We start from the raw sequence: 17,169 nt of genomic DNA, 5'->3' as shown, positions 1-17,169 counted from the left end.
AAAGAAAAACATAAATAAAGCATTACCAAATTTCAAATAAATTGCAAATGTATAAAATCCCTACAAAACCAGAATGGTTAGCAAATACAGTAGAACAAGGAATTCATACAATTTGGAGATTGCATGGCAAAAACACACACCCATTTTTTGTCCTGATTCCTGACTTGGGCACAACAGAACCAGGGGCTTCATTCTAGCCTCAGTGGGGTTTATTTCCTCCATTGCCTGACACGAAATCTCCACTGCTATGTATCTCCAGCTTGCATCAACACTCGTATTTCAAAAAAAGGCATATGTGAAATTTTTTATATTCATGTCTAGTATGGTATGCTTCAATTAAGTCTAAGATCTTGTAATTTAGGAAAATGTGTACTAATTTTTTCTACTTACATGTGATATACTTGGTCTACTCAACATTTCAAAAGATTTGAAAATATAACAATCTCCTCCTCCCCACCTCTCTATGCTGCATCTCCAACATATGCCTCTATCCTGACCTCCAGCACGTTTTGTATTCTCATTCAGAAGAATAAAGATGGAGTATATAATCTATAATTTATAGTTTTTTGACTTGCAAATTATATCTCAAGTCCTAATCTCTCTCCAAAGCTTAAATTTCATCATTTCCAATTGTTTTTATATACATTTATAATCATTTATCCTCTTTTCACACAAAATCCAACCATATTCATAAATCATACTAAACCTTTTTTCTCAAAAAGCTTTCTTCCTAATTTTCCTAGCTTTGTGACTGGCACCACAATCTTATCTAGTCATTTAGGCCAGGTGTCCTCAAACTACGGCCCGCGGGCCACATGCAGGTGTTTTTGCCGTTTTGTTTTTTTACTTCAAAATAAGATACGTTCAGTGTGCATAGGAATTTGTTCATAGTTTTTTTAAAACTATAGTCCGGCCCTCCAACGGTCTGAGGGACAGTGAACTGGCCCGCTGTTTAAAAAGTTTGAGGACCCCTGATTTAGGCTAAAAAACTTGGGATCATCTTTGATCCAACCTTATAAGTCAATTATAAGTCCAACTGATTTTTCATTTGAGGTGCATGTTACCTATTCATTTGTCTTCACTTCTACTTCTCTAGCTTCTATCCACACTTTAATTACAAGTCATATATAGCAGTCTTCTTAAACATACCCATCCCTCCCCCCATGCTCATGACCCTATTATCTATCACATTTAAGACAAAATTATTCTACAAGATTTTTATGTTCCTCTGGGCACAGCTTACACTGTATTCTATGGAGCAATACTCCAGGGATTATCATTCCACACAGAATGCAACATGAATGGTCATTAGATTTGTAGAAGCCAACAACCCTGTGGTCATTTTCCATAAACCAGGTGCCCTGATAAATTTATCTTCATAACAATCTTATACGGTATTATTATCATCCCTGCTTTACAAATGAGAAAACTGAAGTTAAGAGGTTCATTAATTGGCCCACGTTAGTAAAAAACAAGATCTGGATTCAAAACCATCAGGCCAGCATTCTCCCTGCTTGTGTTACTCTCCCATCTTCAAGATTCCTTCACTATTCCTCTTCAAATCTTGTCTCCTTTCAAAGCCCAAGAGCATTTCTCTCCAAAGCATTTCTTATACACTCCATCCAGTACATCTCTTTCTCTGAATGCCCATATCCCAGTAGTCTAAACAATATTAATCAAGAAGAAACAAATACTGCTTCACCTCAATTTTTCAGTATATGTGTCGTGATTCCAAATCTCTTCAATAAAAGAACTGTCATCTATTTTTGTGTCTCCTCTAACTCTTAACATTGGGCTTGCCATATACTACTACATAGCTTAATATTTACTGATTGACTCCACAAATGACCTTGTCAAAAAATTATAGGGAAAAAATCCCAGCATTATATATTTTTTTCTTCTCCCCTGCCCACTCTGCCTGCCTCATTAAGTCAAGGCCTTTGTCAGTTTTATTTTATTTTTAAAAGTGTGTTTTATTGACTTTAGAGAGAGAAGGGGGGGAGAGGGAGGGAGGGAGGAAGGGAGGGAGAAAGAGAGAAAAACATTGATGTGAACAACATCAATCGGTTGCCTCCTGCACACACCCTGACCGGGTATCAAACCCACAACCTGGGTCATATGCCCTGACTGTGAATTGAATTGATAACCCTTTGGTGCATGGGATGATGCTCAACCAACTGAGCCACACAGGCCAGGGCACCAGCTTTAGAAGTCCCTGTGTCAGCCTTAGCTGGTTTTGCTTAGTGGATAGAGCTTCGGTCCATGGACTGAAGTGCCATGGGTTCAATTCTGGTCAAGGGCACGTATCTTGGTTGTAGGCTCAATCCATAGCCCCAGTCGAGTGTGGGAAGCAACCAATTGATTTGTCTCTCTCATATCGATGTTTCTCTCTATGTCTCTCTCCCTTCCTTCCACACTCTAAAAAAATTCAATGGAAAATATATCCTCGGATGAGGATTAACAACAAAAAAGTCTCTTGTGTCATATGTTTTTTAAGAAGTAATTTGCTAATATATAAATTACCATAAACTGTGCATTACTCTTGACTCAATAATTCTACTTAGAAATATAGCCTAAAAATATAATACAAATAAAAAGGAGGGATAAAAAAGTAGACAAGATGATAGAGTGCTACTATAATTAAAAAAAAAACAACCTAGATATTCAGTAGCCTATTTCAACCTTTAATTATATAGGCCAAAATAACATAGGAAAAGTGCTTATGAGAAATATCAAGTAAAAAGAGCTTAAAAAACACACACACTATCTCTGTAATTATGATAACCATAAAAATAACAAATGTGAATCCAAAAGGCAAAAAAAAAACCCAATATCATTTGCTACAGTGGTGGAATTATAAATAGAATAAAATACTCTAGCTTCTGAGAAATGTGGGATAACTAGTACTTTATAAAAATATAAAACCCTAAGACTATGTGCTATTTTAAGTAGAATAACACTTTCAAAATTTGGTTTGGTAAAGTGCTTACTATAAAAAAGACTTAATAGTAAACTTTTAAACCTGTAAACATAATAATAAAATCTAGTAAATAATGTTAAATTAAGAATTGGAAGAGAGAAACATGCAAATAATCTTATATTAGATAAGCTATTTTCTAGAAAAAGAAAAACATGCAATTCCAATCTTTAAATACATTTTTATCAAGCAAAAGTAACCAAAACTGAAAAGGGCACATAATTTAACATGGAAAACACAGTATGTATAAGTTTTATACAACAGACTTCTTCCAAAGTCAAAGCAGGTAGAGTCTGCAAGAACGTTGCTCTGGTGTTAAGTTGACTTGCACACCCTGACAACGAACAGAGAACTGACCCCTCTTGAGTGGTTTATAATTTTACACCAAAATCATATTTTCATATTACCTTACCCTTGCTAATAGTCCAGATTCCGCAACACACTGCTCTTCTGGGACTGCCATTGGCTTACTCTGCTCAGCTGCAAAGGGCTGGTCAGCTCCATTTTTATAGTGGTTTGATAAAGGTATCTTTGGTTCTAACCACTCGATTGTCGTTCCTGATGAAGTAAGAGAAAACTTTCCTTGAAACTTGCTCATAATCTGGAAAGTTCAGCAGATGTAGATTTTATTAAACAATTTTGTTTTGAGCCTACAAGACTAAAAGCAATTCAACCTGTTAAGAGACTGCCAATACAGCCATATGTAGCTCATTAGCATGCGCACCATGATTGGTGTTTTACAAAAGAGTAATTTGCAACTTGAAAACAGATATCACCGTTTAAAAGAATCAACCCTGAATAGGACTGAACTCACTTCTTGGGCAAATCTGTGAATCACAAAGCACATTCTCATCCTAACAGTTGACTTGCTGTCCTTTCTGTATGAACCCTGCCCCTCTAGTAATCACAAAGTGTGCAAATTGGGCTTTAATGAGTCACAATTACAGCAGGAGCCTGAGACTGTGAAACAGTTAAATTTGCTTCAATTGGGTTGAATTTTATTCTCAGTAGCAATTCTCTAACCAAGCAATATAGCCCCCTTGATCTAATTTAAGAATTGTAAATACATGTCCATTCTTTTTTTTAGTCATATAAAAAAAGCTCCATATACTTTTAAATTGAAAGCCTCTTCTACTGAATAAATAATAGCTGACCCAGTGAAAGACAGTAGTCACATTTACAGACCTGTCATCTTCTCAATTAATGACTTAAATGTCTCTTATTACCCTTAACTAGTTTAACAAAGTGGATTCTATGCCTAATCAATAATGGAAAATGTTCCATTTGATTTCAGAGGCTGATCTAGGTTTCACAGAAGCTTGGTTATAGAGTGCTACAATAAGGGATGCTCAGTCTACCAAGCAGAAATTTTAAACAGTGTGGAGTTTACTCAGTCTATAACAAAACCCCAGACTTCTGCAGAGAAGTAAATTACACAGTTATCAGGGTACCAGAGCATTTTGCCCTACCATTCAGTTCAGTTTCACTTGGCAATTGGGGAAAGCCATGACTGGGACAATGCCCTTGGTAAGTTCATGGAGCCTCTTTCAAAATTCCAAAGAAAACACCTTGCCCCTATTTTAAAATGATTATTTTTAACATATTTATCTAGATGTCTTTACTTCTAAAAATAAAAGGCACACAAACACTAAATTTAAGAGATCTATTTTAAGAGATCATTCAACTGGTTAAAATCTTAACAAAACTTATTGCCCAGGTGGTGTGGCTCGGTGGTTGAGCGTCGACCTATGAACCAAAGGGGGTCATGGTTCCATTCCAGTTAGAGCACATGCCCAGGTTGCGGGCTCAATCCCCAGTGTGGGGCGTGCAGGAGGTGGCCGATCAATGATGCTTTCTCATCATTGATGTTTCTCTCTTTCTCTCTCTCTCTCTCTGAAATCAATAAAAATATATATATTTTTAAAAGACCGTATGTGACTAAACACTAACTGGAAATAAGATTTAATTTCTTGTGTCATAATAACACTTAAGTGGGAAGATAATTCAGTTTTTCCAGTTGTTACTTTCATTTTCAAATGACTAGAGGTTATATTTCTACAGACCTAAAAGTTTACAATGTTTCACTTTTTTCATTAAAAAGGTAATTTATAATGTGCATGCTTAATTAATCATAAAGCAATCATTTAAAATAAGACTGTATTCATTTAAATGACACAAATGAAATTTCTAAGAATTTTAAAAACTATATAGATTTAATTAATTAATCAAGTATTTGTTAAGCATCTAGTATCCAGCATTATACTCCTTGTTGTACTTTTAAAAAATTAAGTAGCATAAACTGGAAACATTGTTTCATTTAACTGATAAAATTATTACCAAACCAGAGTTAATCCAAATTTCATAACTCATGGTAATACATCCAATGTTTAACACAGGGGAATAGTTAAGTAAACTAAATTACCTCTATCCCCTCAAAAGAATATAATGCAGTCAATAAAACTTATGCTTACCAAAAGTATATCACATATTGAGAAGTTTAAAATAAAAACATATATTTTCTAATACTGGAATGAAACAAACAAAAACTAAAAAGAAAAATAGAAAAAAATGGTGGGGAGTATACTAATACATTAACAGTGGAAGTTTCTGGTTGATAAAACAATGCATAATTTTTGTTTCATCTTTCAATTGTATGGCAGCTTGTAAGTTCTTTATAATATGTGTGTGTTGCTCTATAATAGAAGAAAATTTATATCGGACTTGTTAGAATTCCAAGGTAACAGTTCATGTTCATAACTCACAATTTAGGATTTTCTGTCACTTTGGAATGCTGTCTCCTCTACCCCTCCCATCCCTAAGCTAATTGGTTCTTGTAGTATTTCTGTGTCTTTCCCAGACCTTTTAATAGTCCATTTATATATTCTTCCACAGTACTTTCTTCCCATTTAAGTTGCACTTTATACATTATAGTACACATATTTACATGTTGTCCCCAAGTGCACTATTAGTTCCTTAAGGGGACTATACATAGCTTATTGGCCTCTATAATACTGCCCCAACATATACCTACAATTGACATTAAAAATAGCTTTTAGCTTCAAATATTGAACTTAGGCACATGTGAGGATGGGATCCATACCTGACTATGGTAAACTTTCCTGAGCAGAGACTCAGTATCTTTCTAAAATACCTTTCTTTCACAAGTAAGAGGAGTAAGCTGAATAAGAGAACAATGAGTTGTTGTGAAATATTAAGTTACTACTATTAATAAAGTATGATGGGGTAGGGGGATTACAGAGATGTTGTTAAAGGTACAAACTCGAAACTAGAAGATGAACAAGTTCCAGTGATTTAATGTACGGCATACTGATTATGGTCAACAATACTGTATTATATATGTCAAAGTTGCTAAGAGACTAGATCCTAAATGTTCTCACCACAAAAAGAAATGAGAATTATGTGACACAATTGAGGTGTTATCTAATGGTTTGGTGCAGTGGTTCCCAACGTGGGGCACATTTCCCATAGAGGGGCAATTTGATATTCAAGGAGGGCAATTCAAGAATGAGTTATTAACAGTGAATTTTTTGCATTTCTTAGGATTCTAGGGGCCTCATTTACAGTATATAAATATATATTGTGACATACTTAAACATTTCAGTCCTCTATTATGTTTTGAAACTTTATTTGCTATTTTTTTCATATCACTTCATATTATTATTTTTTAAACTATTTCTTAGTGATTTCTTCCTCAGTACTTCAACTGTCCTTTGTTCTTTTATTTTTCTCTTTCATGGATGCCATGTTCTTTGGAAGCTTGTTTAAACCAGGTTAATGGCCTTTTAGGCTTCCTCCATGGGAACAGGAGTTCACTTTTGGAATAATAAGAATTATATGTCATAGGAAGGACATCAGGATTTTAGAGATGCTTAGGTGGCCAAAAAAAGGTTGGGAACCACTGAGTTGGTGGTAATCATATATATGTACCTATATGTTGCAATATTTATGTAACAAATCAACATGTATACCGTAAACTCACACAATGTTTCCTATCAATTATATCTCAATAAAAAGTTCATTCATCTCATTTAGTAGAAAAATTAATTTTTTGTTCTCTCATGCAATAACATTCTTTTTTCTAGTAAATGAATTTCAACAAATAGGTGCTCTCAAATACTAGATGTATACCTTATTTTTCAAACTAAAAGGCGACTTACCGACTTTAATATATATCTCAATATGGAAACAATGAATAGTGGACTGAACCCAAACTCAAGAAATAATCCCAGTGTTTCTACTTTGGTCAACTGGATGAATAGTGATATCACCAATTTTAACACAAATACAGGAGATGTGGGTTTCTAGTTCAGTTTTTGAAATGCTGAGTTTGAGATCTCTAAAGAGATATTAAATGATATTAGACATTAAACCCCAAATCATTTTAGATTGAAAAAAGGGCACAATAAAAGACTTTCTATAACATTAGAGTGATCATTAAAAGAGGCTCGTTGGTTCTCTATTTTTTGTTTTTAATTAAGTTTTTCTGAAGTTAGAATTACAACAAATGCAGTCCTTTCCAGGTTTTGGACGTTAATGTTAAGTCCTACCTTTAATCTATAACTTACCTGAAGGCAATGAGCCCTTCTGATGTGATGCATGCTGCAACTGGAGAATATGAAAGCAGTCATTTAAGCAGTTCATAGTTGCCATGGAAGTAGCTTTGAGCATTAAGAGATCCTGGTCCAAGGAACTAAGATGGCCGGAAGCAGGAAGGCATTCAATTCGTCTAATCAAGTCTCTTTGTTGTCCTTCAGCATGAGACATCATCTAAGGAAAACAACAGTTCTATGTGTCCCACTCATGATTTCTATAAATACTATAATACAGTTGCCATTTTAATGACAATATTCAGCTTTCTAACCACTTTTAAGATATATTAAACTTAGAAATCTATTTTAAGTTTGTTTGGCTAGTCTCAATTAATGAGCATTTAATAATGCTTATCAACTGAGCAAAAGATGGTAATCTTTGGCCCGGCTGGCGTGGCTAAGTGGTTGAGCATTAACCTATGAATTCCGTGGTTGAGTGTCAACCTATGAACCAGGAGGTCATGGTTTGATTCCAGTCAAGGGCACATGCCCGGGTTGCAGGCTCGATCCCGTGTGGGGTGTGCAGGAAGCAGTCGATCAATGATTCTCTCTCATGATGGATGTTTCTATCTCTCTCTCCCTCTCCCTTCCTCTCTGAAATCAATAAAAAATGTATTTTTTAAAAATATGGTGACCTTTGGTAGCTGCTTAAATGACTTACAAACAGGGGGTGGGCAAAAGTAGGTTTAGCATGCCAAGAAATTGATAACAATAAAAAATTCTGTGCCAAAGTCAGTATAACAAGTAGACTACAAGAATGTGTAAATAATGAAGGCCAGCAATTTGAGCACTTATAAGATTGTACTTAAGTGCACTGTGCCATTGTGACATTTTTTTGAGTTAATAAAGCGATTGTAAGAGTCATAATCTGCATATCTTTTCCCACACAAACAACTGTAAAGCTACCTTTGCCAACCCCTGTATATGTAGCCTATTCAGGTTTAACACTAAAGATCAATGACTGTAGAAAATAGTACCTGTTCTTTCTACATCCTGATCAAAATTCACCTCAAGGAGTTTCAAAGCAGTTTAATTATCTCCAGACCCTATGCTCAGACTGACACCTGGGGGCATGCACGATAACCCAACCTTACCTTCCTTATCCATCCCTTCCATTTGATGTAAAACTATTAATCACTGAACTGTACACAACCTAACTGAAACTTCTAGAGCATTAGATGTGCTTTTCACTTAGTCCTCTGCCTGTATAAGTACCCCCCACTTTTCCAAAGTTGGAGCACTATTTTAAGGTTTCTTGAAGGTCTGCTCTCAGACCATAGTCCTCAGATAAACGCAAATAAAATTATTTCTAATATTTTCAGATTCAGGTTCTTTTTGTTGACAGAGTCCTGTCCACTTTTTCTAATAGAGCCAATGGAATAGCAATGATAGATAAGTAACCCAATTTTTAAAAATGAAACAGAATTTACTATGCTTACTTACTTTCTCTATTGTGATCAGAAGGTTCTTTGATTGCCCATCCTTTGGACACTATTTTAATTCACATAAAAATTTTATAGTGGAGAGATTCTTTTTACTTTCAGAGGCTAGCTGCTCCAAATAATTTTTTATTTTTTTAAATATATTTTTATTGATTTCAGAAAGAGGAAGGGGAAGGGAGAGAGAAAGATAGAAACATCAATGAGAGAGACTCATTAATTGGCTGCCTCCTGCACACCTCCTACTGGGAGCGTGTGCCCTGACCAGGAATTGAACCATGACCTCCTGGTTCATGGATCAACACTCAACCACTGAGCAACACCGACAGGGCTCCAGATAATTTTTTTTTTTTAATCCTCATCTGAGGATATTTTTCCATTGATTTTTAGAGAGAGGGAAAGACAGAGAGAAACATCAATGTGAGAGAAACACATCAATTGGTTGCCTCCTGAACGAACCGTGACCAGGACCCGGGCCAGGGAGGAGCCTGCAACCAAGGTATGTGCCCTTGACCAGAATCAAACCTGGGACCCTTCAGTCCACAGGCAATGCTCTATCCACTGAGCCAAACAGTGGATGTTCTATCCACTGAGCCAATTATAAGATAATTTTATAATTTTTAATCTAGTACATCAGAGGGCTAGTGAAAGAGACATAAATTATCCTACCAAGCAAATCAAGTGTGTCACACATGAAATAGTCCCTGAAATCATATGTTGAAGTACTGGATCAAACTTTTTTTTAAATATATATATTTTTTTATTGATTTTAGAGAGGAAGGGAGAGGGATAGACAGAAACGTCAATGATGGGAGAGAATCATTGATCAGCTGCTTCCTGCATGCCCCCTACTGGGGATCAAGCCTGCAACTGGGCACGTGCCCTTGACCAGAATCGAACCTGGGACCCTTCAGTCCGCAGGCTAACGCTCTATCCACTGAGCAAAACCGGCTAGGGCAAACTTCTTTTTTTTTTAATGGAAGTTTACCAGAAAAAAAAAGCTCACCCTTACCAGAAAAAAAAATAAAGTTTTTTTAATGAAAGTATCTATACATATGCATATATATGGGTGCTTTTTGTGTGTATAATTGTATTTGTATATAAATATGGCACTAACTTTCAATAATCCAACCTTATGAATTAAGTACGACCACTTGGAAAGCAACTGGCAATATCTACTAGAGTTAAGTTAATAGAGTTAAATAAATGCAATCCAATATTGAATAATTATACCCTTAGATATACATATATATGTTCATCAACTCAAGTGTCCATCAACACTGGAATAGATAAATAAAATTAAAATATACTCATACATTAAATACTGTACATCAATGAAAAGAATTGCTACACTCGACATCATAAATCTCAAGCATAATGTTGATTGAAAAGAAGCCATACACACTATTTAATTCCTGTTTTAGAAATTTCAAAAACAGGCAAAATAAATCCATGGTGTTAGAAGGAAGGGTATAGCCGAAAACCGGTTTGGCTCAGTGGATAGAGCGTTGGTCTGTGGACTGAAAGGTCCCAGGTTCGATTCCGGTCAAGGGCATGTACCTTGGTTGCGGGCACATCCCCAGTAGGGGGTGTGCAGGAGGCAGCTGGTCGATGTTTCTCTCTCATCGATGTTTCTAGCTCTCTATCCCTCTCCCTTTCTCTCTGTAAAAAATCAATAAAAATATATTATAAAAAAAAAAAGAAGGAAGGGTATAGTGATAGAGAGGTATGAAAGGATCTTCTAAGGTGCTAGTAATATATTTTTTTAATGGAAGCTTATATCGCAGTTTTTCTTTTTAAATATGTTTTTATTGACATTTTTAGAGAGAGCGGAGGGAGAGGGATAGAGAGATAGAAACATTGATGAGAAAGGAACAGCATCAATCGGCTGCCTCCTGTATGCCCCCTACTGGGGATCAAGCCTGCAACCCACTGCCCTGACTGAAAATTGAACCGGCTACTTCTTGCGTTGACGCTTAACCACTGAGCCACACCAGCCGGGCAATATTTCATTTCTTAATCCAGGATGTGATTACATGCAAATTACATCAAGATGTACACTTATGCCCTAGCTGGTTTGGCTCAGTGGATAGAACATCGGCGTGCGGACTGAAGGGTCCCTGGTTTGATTCCAGTCAGGGCGCATGCCCGGGTTGCGGGCTCGATCCCCAGTAGGGGGCGTGCAGGAGGCACCTGACCAATGATTCTCTCTCATTACTGATGTTTCTATCTCTCTCCCTCTCCCTTCCTCTCTGAAATCAATAAAAATATATTTTAAACAAAAAGATGTACATTTATAATTTATGTACTTTTCTATATTATAAGCTAATAAAAGTTTGTAAAGGAAAAATCATAAGTAGGATATTCACAACATAATCAATTATCACAATACTAGAGGCCTGGTGCACGAAATTCGTGCACGGGGTGTGTGTGTGTGTGTGTGTGTGTGTGTGTGTCCCTCAGCCCAGCCTGCAACCTCTCCAATCTGGGACCCCCTGGTGGGATCGGGCCTAAATGAGCAGTCGGACATCCCTCTCACAATCCAGGACTGCTGGCTCCCAACTGCTCGCCTGCCTGCCTTCCTGATTGCCCCTAACCGCTTCTGCCTGCCAGCCTGATCACACCCTAACCACTCCCCTGCCAGCCTGATTGATGCCTAACTGCTCCCCTGCCAGCCTGTTTGCCCCTAACTACCCTCCCCTGTAGGCCTGGTCACCCCTAACTGCCCTCCCCTGCAGGCCAGGTCCCCCACAACTGCTCTCCCCTGCAGGCCTGGGTCCCCCCCAACTGCCCTTCCCTGCAGGCCCGGTCACCCCCAACTTCCCTCCTCTGCTGGCCTGGTCACCCCTAACTGCCCTCCCCTGCAGGCTTGATCACCCCCAAGTGCCCTCCCTTGCAGGCCTGGTCCCTCCCAACTGTCCTCCCCTGCTGGCCTGATCGCCCACAACTGCCCTCCCTTGCAGGCCTGGTCCCTCTCAACTTCCCTCCCCTGCTGGCCATCTTGTGTCCACATAGGGGCAGGATCTTTGACCACATGGGGGCAGCCATCTTGTATGTTGGAGTGATGGTCAATCTGCATATTACTTTTATTAGATAGGATAGAGGCGTGGTGTATGGGTGGGGGCCAGCTGGTTTGCCCTGAAGGGTGTCCCGGATCAGGGTGGGGGTTCCCTTGGGGCATGGGGCAGCCTGGGTGAGGGGCCTGTGGTGGTTTTCAGGCCGGCCACGCCCCCCGGCATCCCAAGCGGAGGCCCTGGTATCTGGGGCCTTTATTTAACTCTATTTATCTTCTATAATTGAAACTTTGTAGCCTGGAGCAGAGCCAAGCCTCCTGCTCGCTCCGTGGCTGCAGCCATTTCTGTTGGAATTTATGTATCTTCTATAATTGAAACTTTGTAGCCTTGAGTGGAGACCAAGGCAGGCCAGGGCTTCCTCCATCGCCGGGGGCAACCCTAGCCTCCTGCTCTCTGTAGCTCCGTGGCTGCCGCCATTTCTGTTGGAATTTATTTATCTTCTATAATTGAAACTTTGTACCCTTGAGTGGAGGCCTGAGCCGCCAGGGTGTGTGGAAAGTTTGGCTCCCTCCATCTCCAGGGAAACCCAAGTCTCCCTCCTGCTCGCTATGTGGCCGCAGCCATCTTGGTTGGGGTTAATTTGCATACTTGTTCCTGATTGGATGGTGGGCGTGGCTGGTGGGTGTAGCAGAGTGATGGTTAATTTGCATATTACTCTTATTAGATAGGATAACCCTTCAGAGAAAAAAATGTTTCTTTGTGCAAATGGCCGCCCAAAGCCACCTGCTAGTGCTGATGTCAGAAGTAAAGAGGCCTAATAAAGTGATATTCTTGGCTAGAAAAAAAATTAACTTTAAAATATAATTAGAGCACAAATGTTAAAATTTGGTAATGGCTCTTTCCAAAGCAAACAAATGAGCTGATCATATATTTACAAAGAATTCAAAAACTGATTTGTGAAGCTATTTTGGTAATTATTCCTATGAAACCAGTTCCTCAAGAAAGAAAACTTCAGGAAAGCTGAAAACTTGGTTAATAGTGTTTTGTAGCCAGTTATGGTGAATATGGTGATACTAGAGTTACAGGTGAGTGAGAAGCTAGGAAAATTCCAGGGCAGGAGGAATAGGGAAACTGAGACAAGAAAATTAAACAAGACCAAACATGCAGCCAGCTTGCTTAAAAAAACTTATCTTGAGAACAAATGGTTAACCAAAGAATGCAGGAAAGAAAGGGGGCGTTTTAATGCCTCTTCTCCAGAGAATACATAGCACACAATCACCCTGAACTGCTAAGGCAGGAGGGGGAAAGGAGGAGAGAAAAGGGAGTTTTCATCTCACTGTTGAAACAGAGAAGCAGCAGTCTCGGGACTTGTTAAAGATAAAATCACCAGATGCTTCTCATAAATTCTCGAAAAGCCATAAAGTAAAAGGAAGACCTTGGGAGTTAATCTGTGCCCAAGATATCCAGCAGAGGAATTCTGAAACCTGTAGACAGAAGGATATGTAACCCCCTGAATCCCCACCAGACTGGCTTCTCCGGCTAGCCGAGAAACCTACGGTATCTGCAATCTAGGCCAGATGTAGTTTAACAGATTTGCTTCCCTTGATTCTTTAATAAGTTCACTTGGTTTACTTTTTAATAAATTGCTTTACTACAACACAGAGTCACTTGTTTGAATTCCTTCCTATGAGACTGACAAGAACCAAGGAGGGGCAGCTCTCTCCCTTCAACTGCAATACCTTTTCTGGTGTTTCTGGTGCCTGTAACAGTAACACATCACTTAGGTGGCATCTAGTTTGTTTGAAAACCAAATTAGAATCATGATTTTATCACTTGCATTTTAATTGTCTGACTTTGTTACTAGACTGGTTATTTTAGCTACTCCTAGGGCATACGATAGCACCAGCATGAAGCATGCACCGAATGGAGTGATTTGATAAATAGCACTAACACTAAAAAATAAATACTAACATAGGTCATTTTAATTCAGTAAAGCTTTAGTAATAAGTTCATGTTCAAGCACAATGACTATTCTCAGTTGCTTTTGCCAGCTGCTACTTAATCTATTGCTAGACTTATCCATGAACTTTGATTAAAATGTTTCCTGCCCAGCCAGCGTGGATCAGTGGTTGAGTGTTGACCTGTGAACTGGGAGGTCACCATTCGATTTCCGGTCAGAGCACATGCCCGGGTTGTGGGCTCCATCCCCAATGTGGGGCATGCAGGAGGCAGCTGATAAATGATTCTCTCTCACTATTGATGCTTCTGCTAGTATCTCTTCTCTCCCTCTCCCTTCCTCTCTGACGTCAATAAAAATATGTTTTTTTTGGGGGGGGGAAGTTTCTTTCAAACTAGCTGTGAGTTATAGCTTTGCATTACAACCTCCTAGAACTGGATCACTCTAGAATCTCAAAGCCATTTTGACATGAATGGATGTGTGACATAATAAGAAATATGTGTTTGGTTTGTGCCACCCACTCCTTCCTGGCACACAGAAACTAAACCTGGGTAATTTCCTAAATATTTAGAGCATAGGGGTGTCTTTTGTTATATTTGGTTTTGTTCCTGAAATAGTTTCAGAACATAAAGGTGAAATGGGTGTCTTGTTATTCATTACAAACCTATTCAACAGACTAGAATTTATGGCAATGAGGTGAATTTTGGTGAGTCCCACCCTACCTAGATGCTGGTTGCCAGGGAACACTGTGATTAGAGGTTGAGATTTTTCAGCCCACACTCCACCTTCTCAGGAGGAGAGGAGCAGGAGCTGGAGGTTAAATTAATCACCAATGGCCAATGATTTAGTCAATCATGACTACATAATGAAGCATCCATAAGAACCCAAAAGGAAGAGGTTAGGAGAGCTTCTTGTTGATGAGCACTTGAAGGTACTGGGAGGGTGGTATGACCAGAGAGAGCATGCACACTCCATGCCCCTTACCCTATATCTTGCCCTACACATCTCTTCCATTTGTTGTTCCTGAGTTATACTCTTTTATAATACACTAGTAAAATCCTATATAATAAAAGGCTAATATGCAAATCGACCAAACAGCAGAACAACCGGTCGCTATGATGCGCACTGACCACCAGGGAGTAAACGCTCAACGCAGGGGGAATGCTGCTCAGCCAGAATCCCTGAGCCAGGCTCATGGCTGGCGAGCGCAGTGGTGGTGGCAGGAACCTCTCCCGCCTCTGCAGCAGCACTAATGATATCCAACTGCCGCTTAGGCCTGAGGGCGCAGGCCGGGCTGAGGGGACACCCCCGACCCCCGCGCAAGTGCACGAATTGCTTGTGCACCAGGCCTCTAGTAGTAAATAAACTGTTTGTCTGAGTTTTATAAGCTGTTCTAGCAAATGATCATACCTGAGGAAAGAGTAGTGGAAACCTCAGCTGGTTGTCAGAAGCACAGGTGACAACCTGGATTTGTGACTGGCGTGTGAAGTGGGGACAGTCTTGTGGATCTGACACTATCTCAGGTAGATAATGTCAGAACTGAATTACATTGTAGGATACCCAGCTAGTGTCCACAGACAACTGGAGAACTGCTTAGTGTGGGGGAACCCCACACACATTTGGTAACCAAAGTACAGAAGTGTAGAGTGCTGGAGTAGAGTAGAGGAGAAACACAGGAGTGTCTTTCCTTTATGGAATGACTGTTAGAATCTACAGATATTCACACCTGGTGGTTTGTGGTAGACATTTTCTCAAAATTAAAAAAAAAAAAATAAGCCTGAAACTCGCTTCAAGAAAAACTGACACTGGAGACTAAGAAAACAGAGTCCTTGAAGTCAAGCTGACTCACCTTTTAGCCTCCTAAATTGAAAGGTAGATAGAACAGGTCTTGTTTGCAAAGTAAATTCGAGACCTACTGATCTACCAACAGCAAAAAAAAAAAAAAAAAAAAAAAGAAGAAAGAAAAACTGACAGTATTTGTTGCCAATTATAATTAGAACAATAAATTTCTAATTTCAGGGGCCCATTTTAATCTGAGCTTTAAAATGAAAATTCGAATTTTGGAAAACCTATCTCTCACCCTAAGCTTAACAGCTTCCCAATACTGAAAGCTTTTTCTGATGAGATTGGTGCCGATGTTAATGAACATGAATTTTTGATATTATACAATGACAAAATAGATCAACATTTGCAAGACCTTCATGCTTTCCAAATGACTGATGTATAATACTATTACAAAATTATGCATAGTTTAGGATCCATTCAAAGTGCAAAACATACCAACAAACTGTCATATAACAGAATATGAAAAGTTCACTGACATACATTATATTCACACTGCATCTAACATTTAAGAGACCACCACTGTCAAGTTTCCATGCAGTACTAAAAGAATAGCCACAATTAACTTAAAAGGCTATTAAAGTATTTCTTTAATTTCCAATCACATTATCTGTGTGAGGCCAAATACATAGCTATCTATAAGCTCTATCAAATTTAACTCAGCAAACAATACCTGGAATATTTAGAACCTAACAACTTCATCCTTTATTATCTAGAACTAGAGACCCAGTGCACGAATTCGTGCATGGGTGGGGTCTGGCTGGCTGGGGAGAGGGGCCGTGGGCAGTTGGCCAGCCGGTACCGCCTCCTGATCGAACTCCCAGTCGAGGGGACAATTTGCATATTAGCCTTTTATTATATAGGATTATTTGGCACTCGGTTTGAAAAAGCAAGAGGCAAATGTTGAGGTAAGGCAACATCAAGGACTGAACTATTTTTGTGTATACTTGAGATTTTCTCTCTCTATATATATTTATAGATACATATATATCTTAAAAGATTCACTTGTTCCCTGGCCAGTTTGGGTCAGCCCACAGACCAAAGGGTTGTGGGTTTGATTGCCATTTAGGTGCATGCACCTCGGTTGCAGGTTCAATCCCCAGCCCAGTCAGGTGGCGAGTGGGAGGCAACCAATTGATGTGTCTCTCTCACTTCGATATTTATCTCCTTCTCCCTCCTCCCTCCCTTCACTCTCTCTAAAAAAATCAATGGAAAAATACCCTCGGGTGCCTAACCGGTTTGGCTCAGTGGATAGAGTGTCAGCCTGCGGATTCAAGGGTCCCAGGTTCGATTCCAGTCAAGGGCATGTACCTTGGTTGCGGGCATATCC

General features: G+C 38.9%; 1 protein-coding gene across 1 annotated transcript in view; it reads right to left on the bottom strand.

Annotated features, from left to right (window-relative positions):
• OSBPL11 (oxysterol binding protein like 11) overlaps positions 1–17,169 on the bottom strand; it is an 87,417-nt gene that overhangs the window by 31,334 nt on the left and 38,914 nt on the right. Inside the window, exons 6-7 of the mRNA XM_079767176.1 lie at positions 7,564–7,765; positions 3,390–3,535 (exon numbers count right to left, since the gene is read on the bottom strand). Coding sequence (XP_079623302.1) covers positions 3,390–3,535; positions 7,564–7,765 — 348 coding nt within the window. The remainder of the gene's footprint in view (positions 1–3,389; positions 3,536–7,563; positions 7,766–17,169) is intronic.

Source organism: Cnephaeus nilssonii (assembly GCF_951640355.1).
Source record: "Cnephaeus nilssonii genome assembly, chromosome: 3".
NCBI classification, from domain to species: domain Eukaryota; kingdom Metazoa; phylum Chordata; class Mammalia; order Chiroptera; family Vespertilionidae; genus Cnephaeus; species Cnephaeus nilssonii.
Note: the sequence above shows the minus strand (reverse complement) of the source record. Positions and strands in the feature narration are given on the sequence as shown.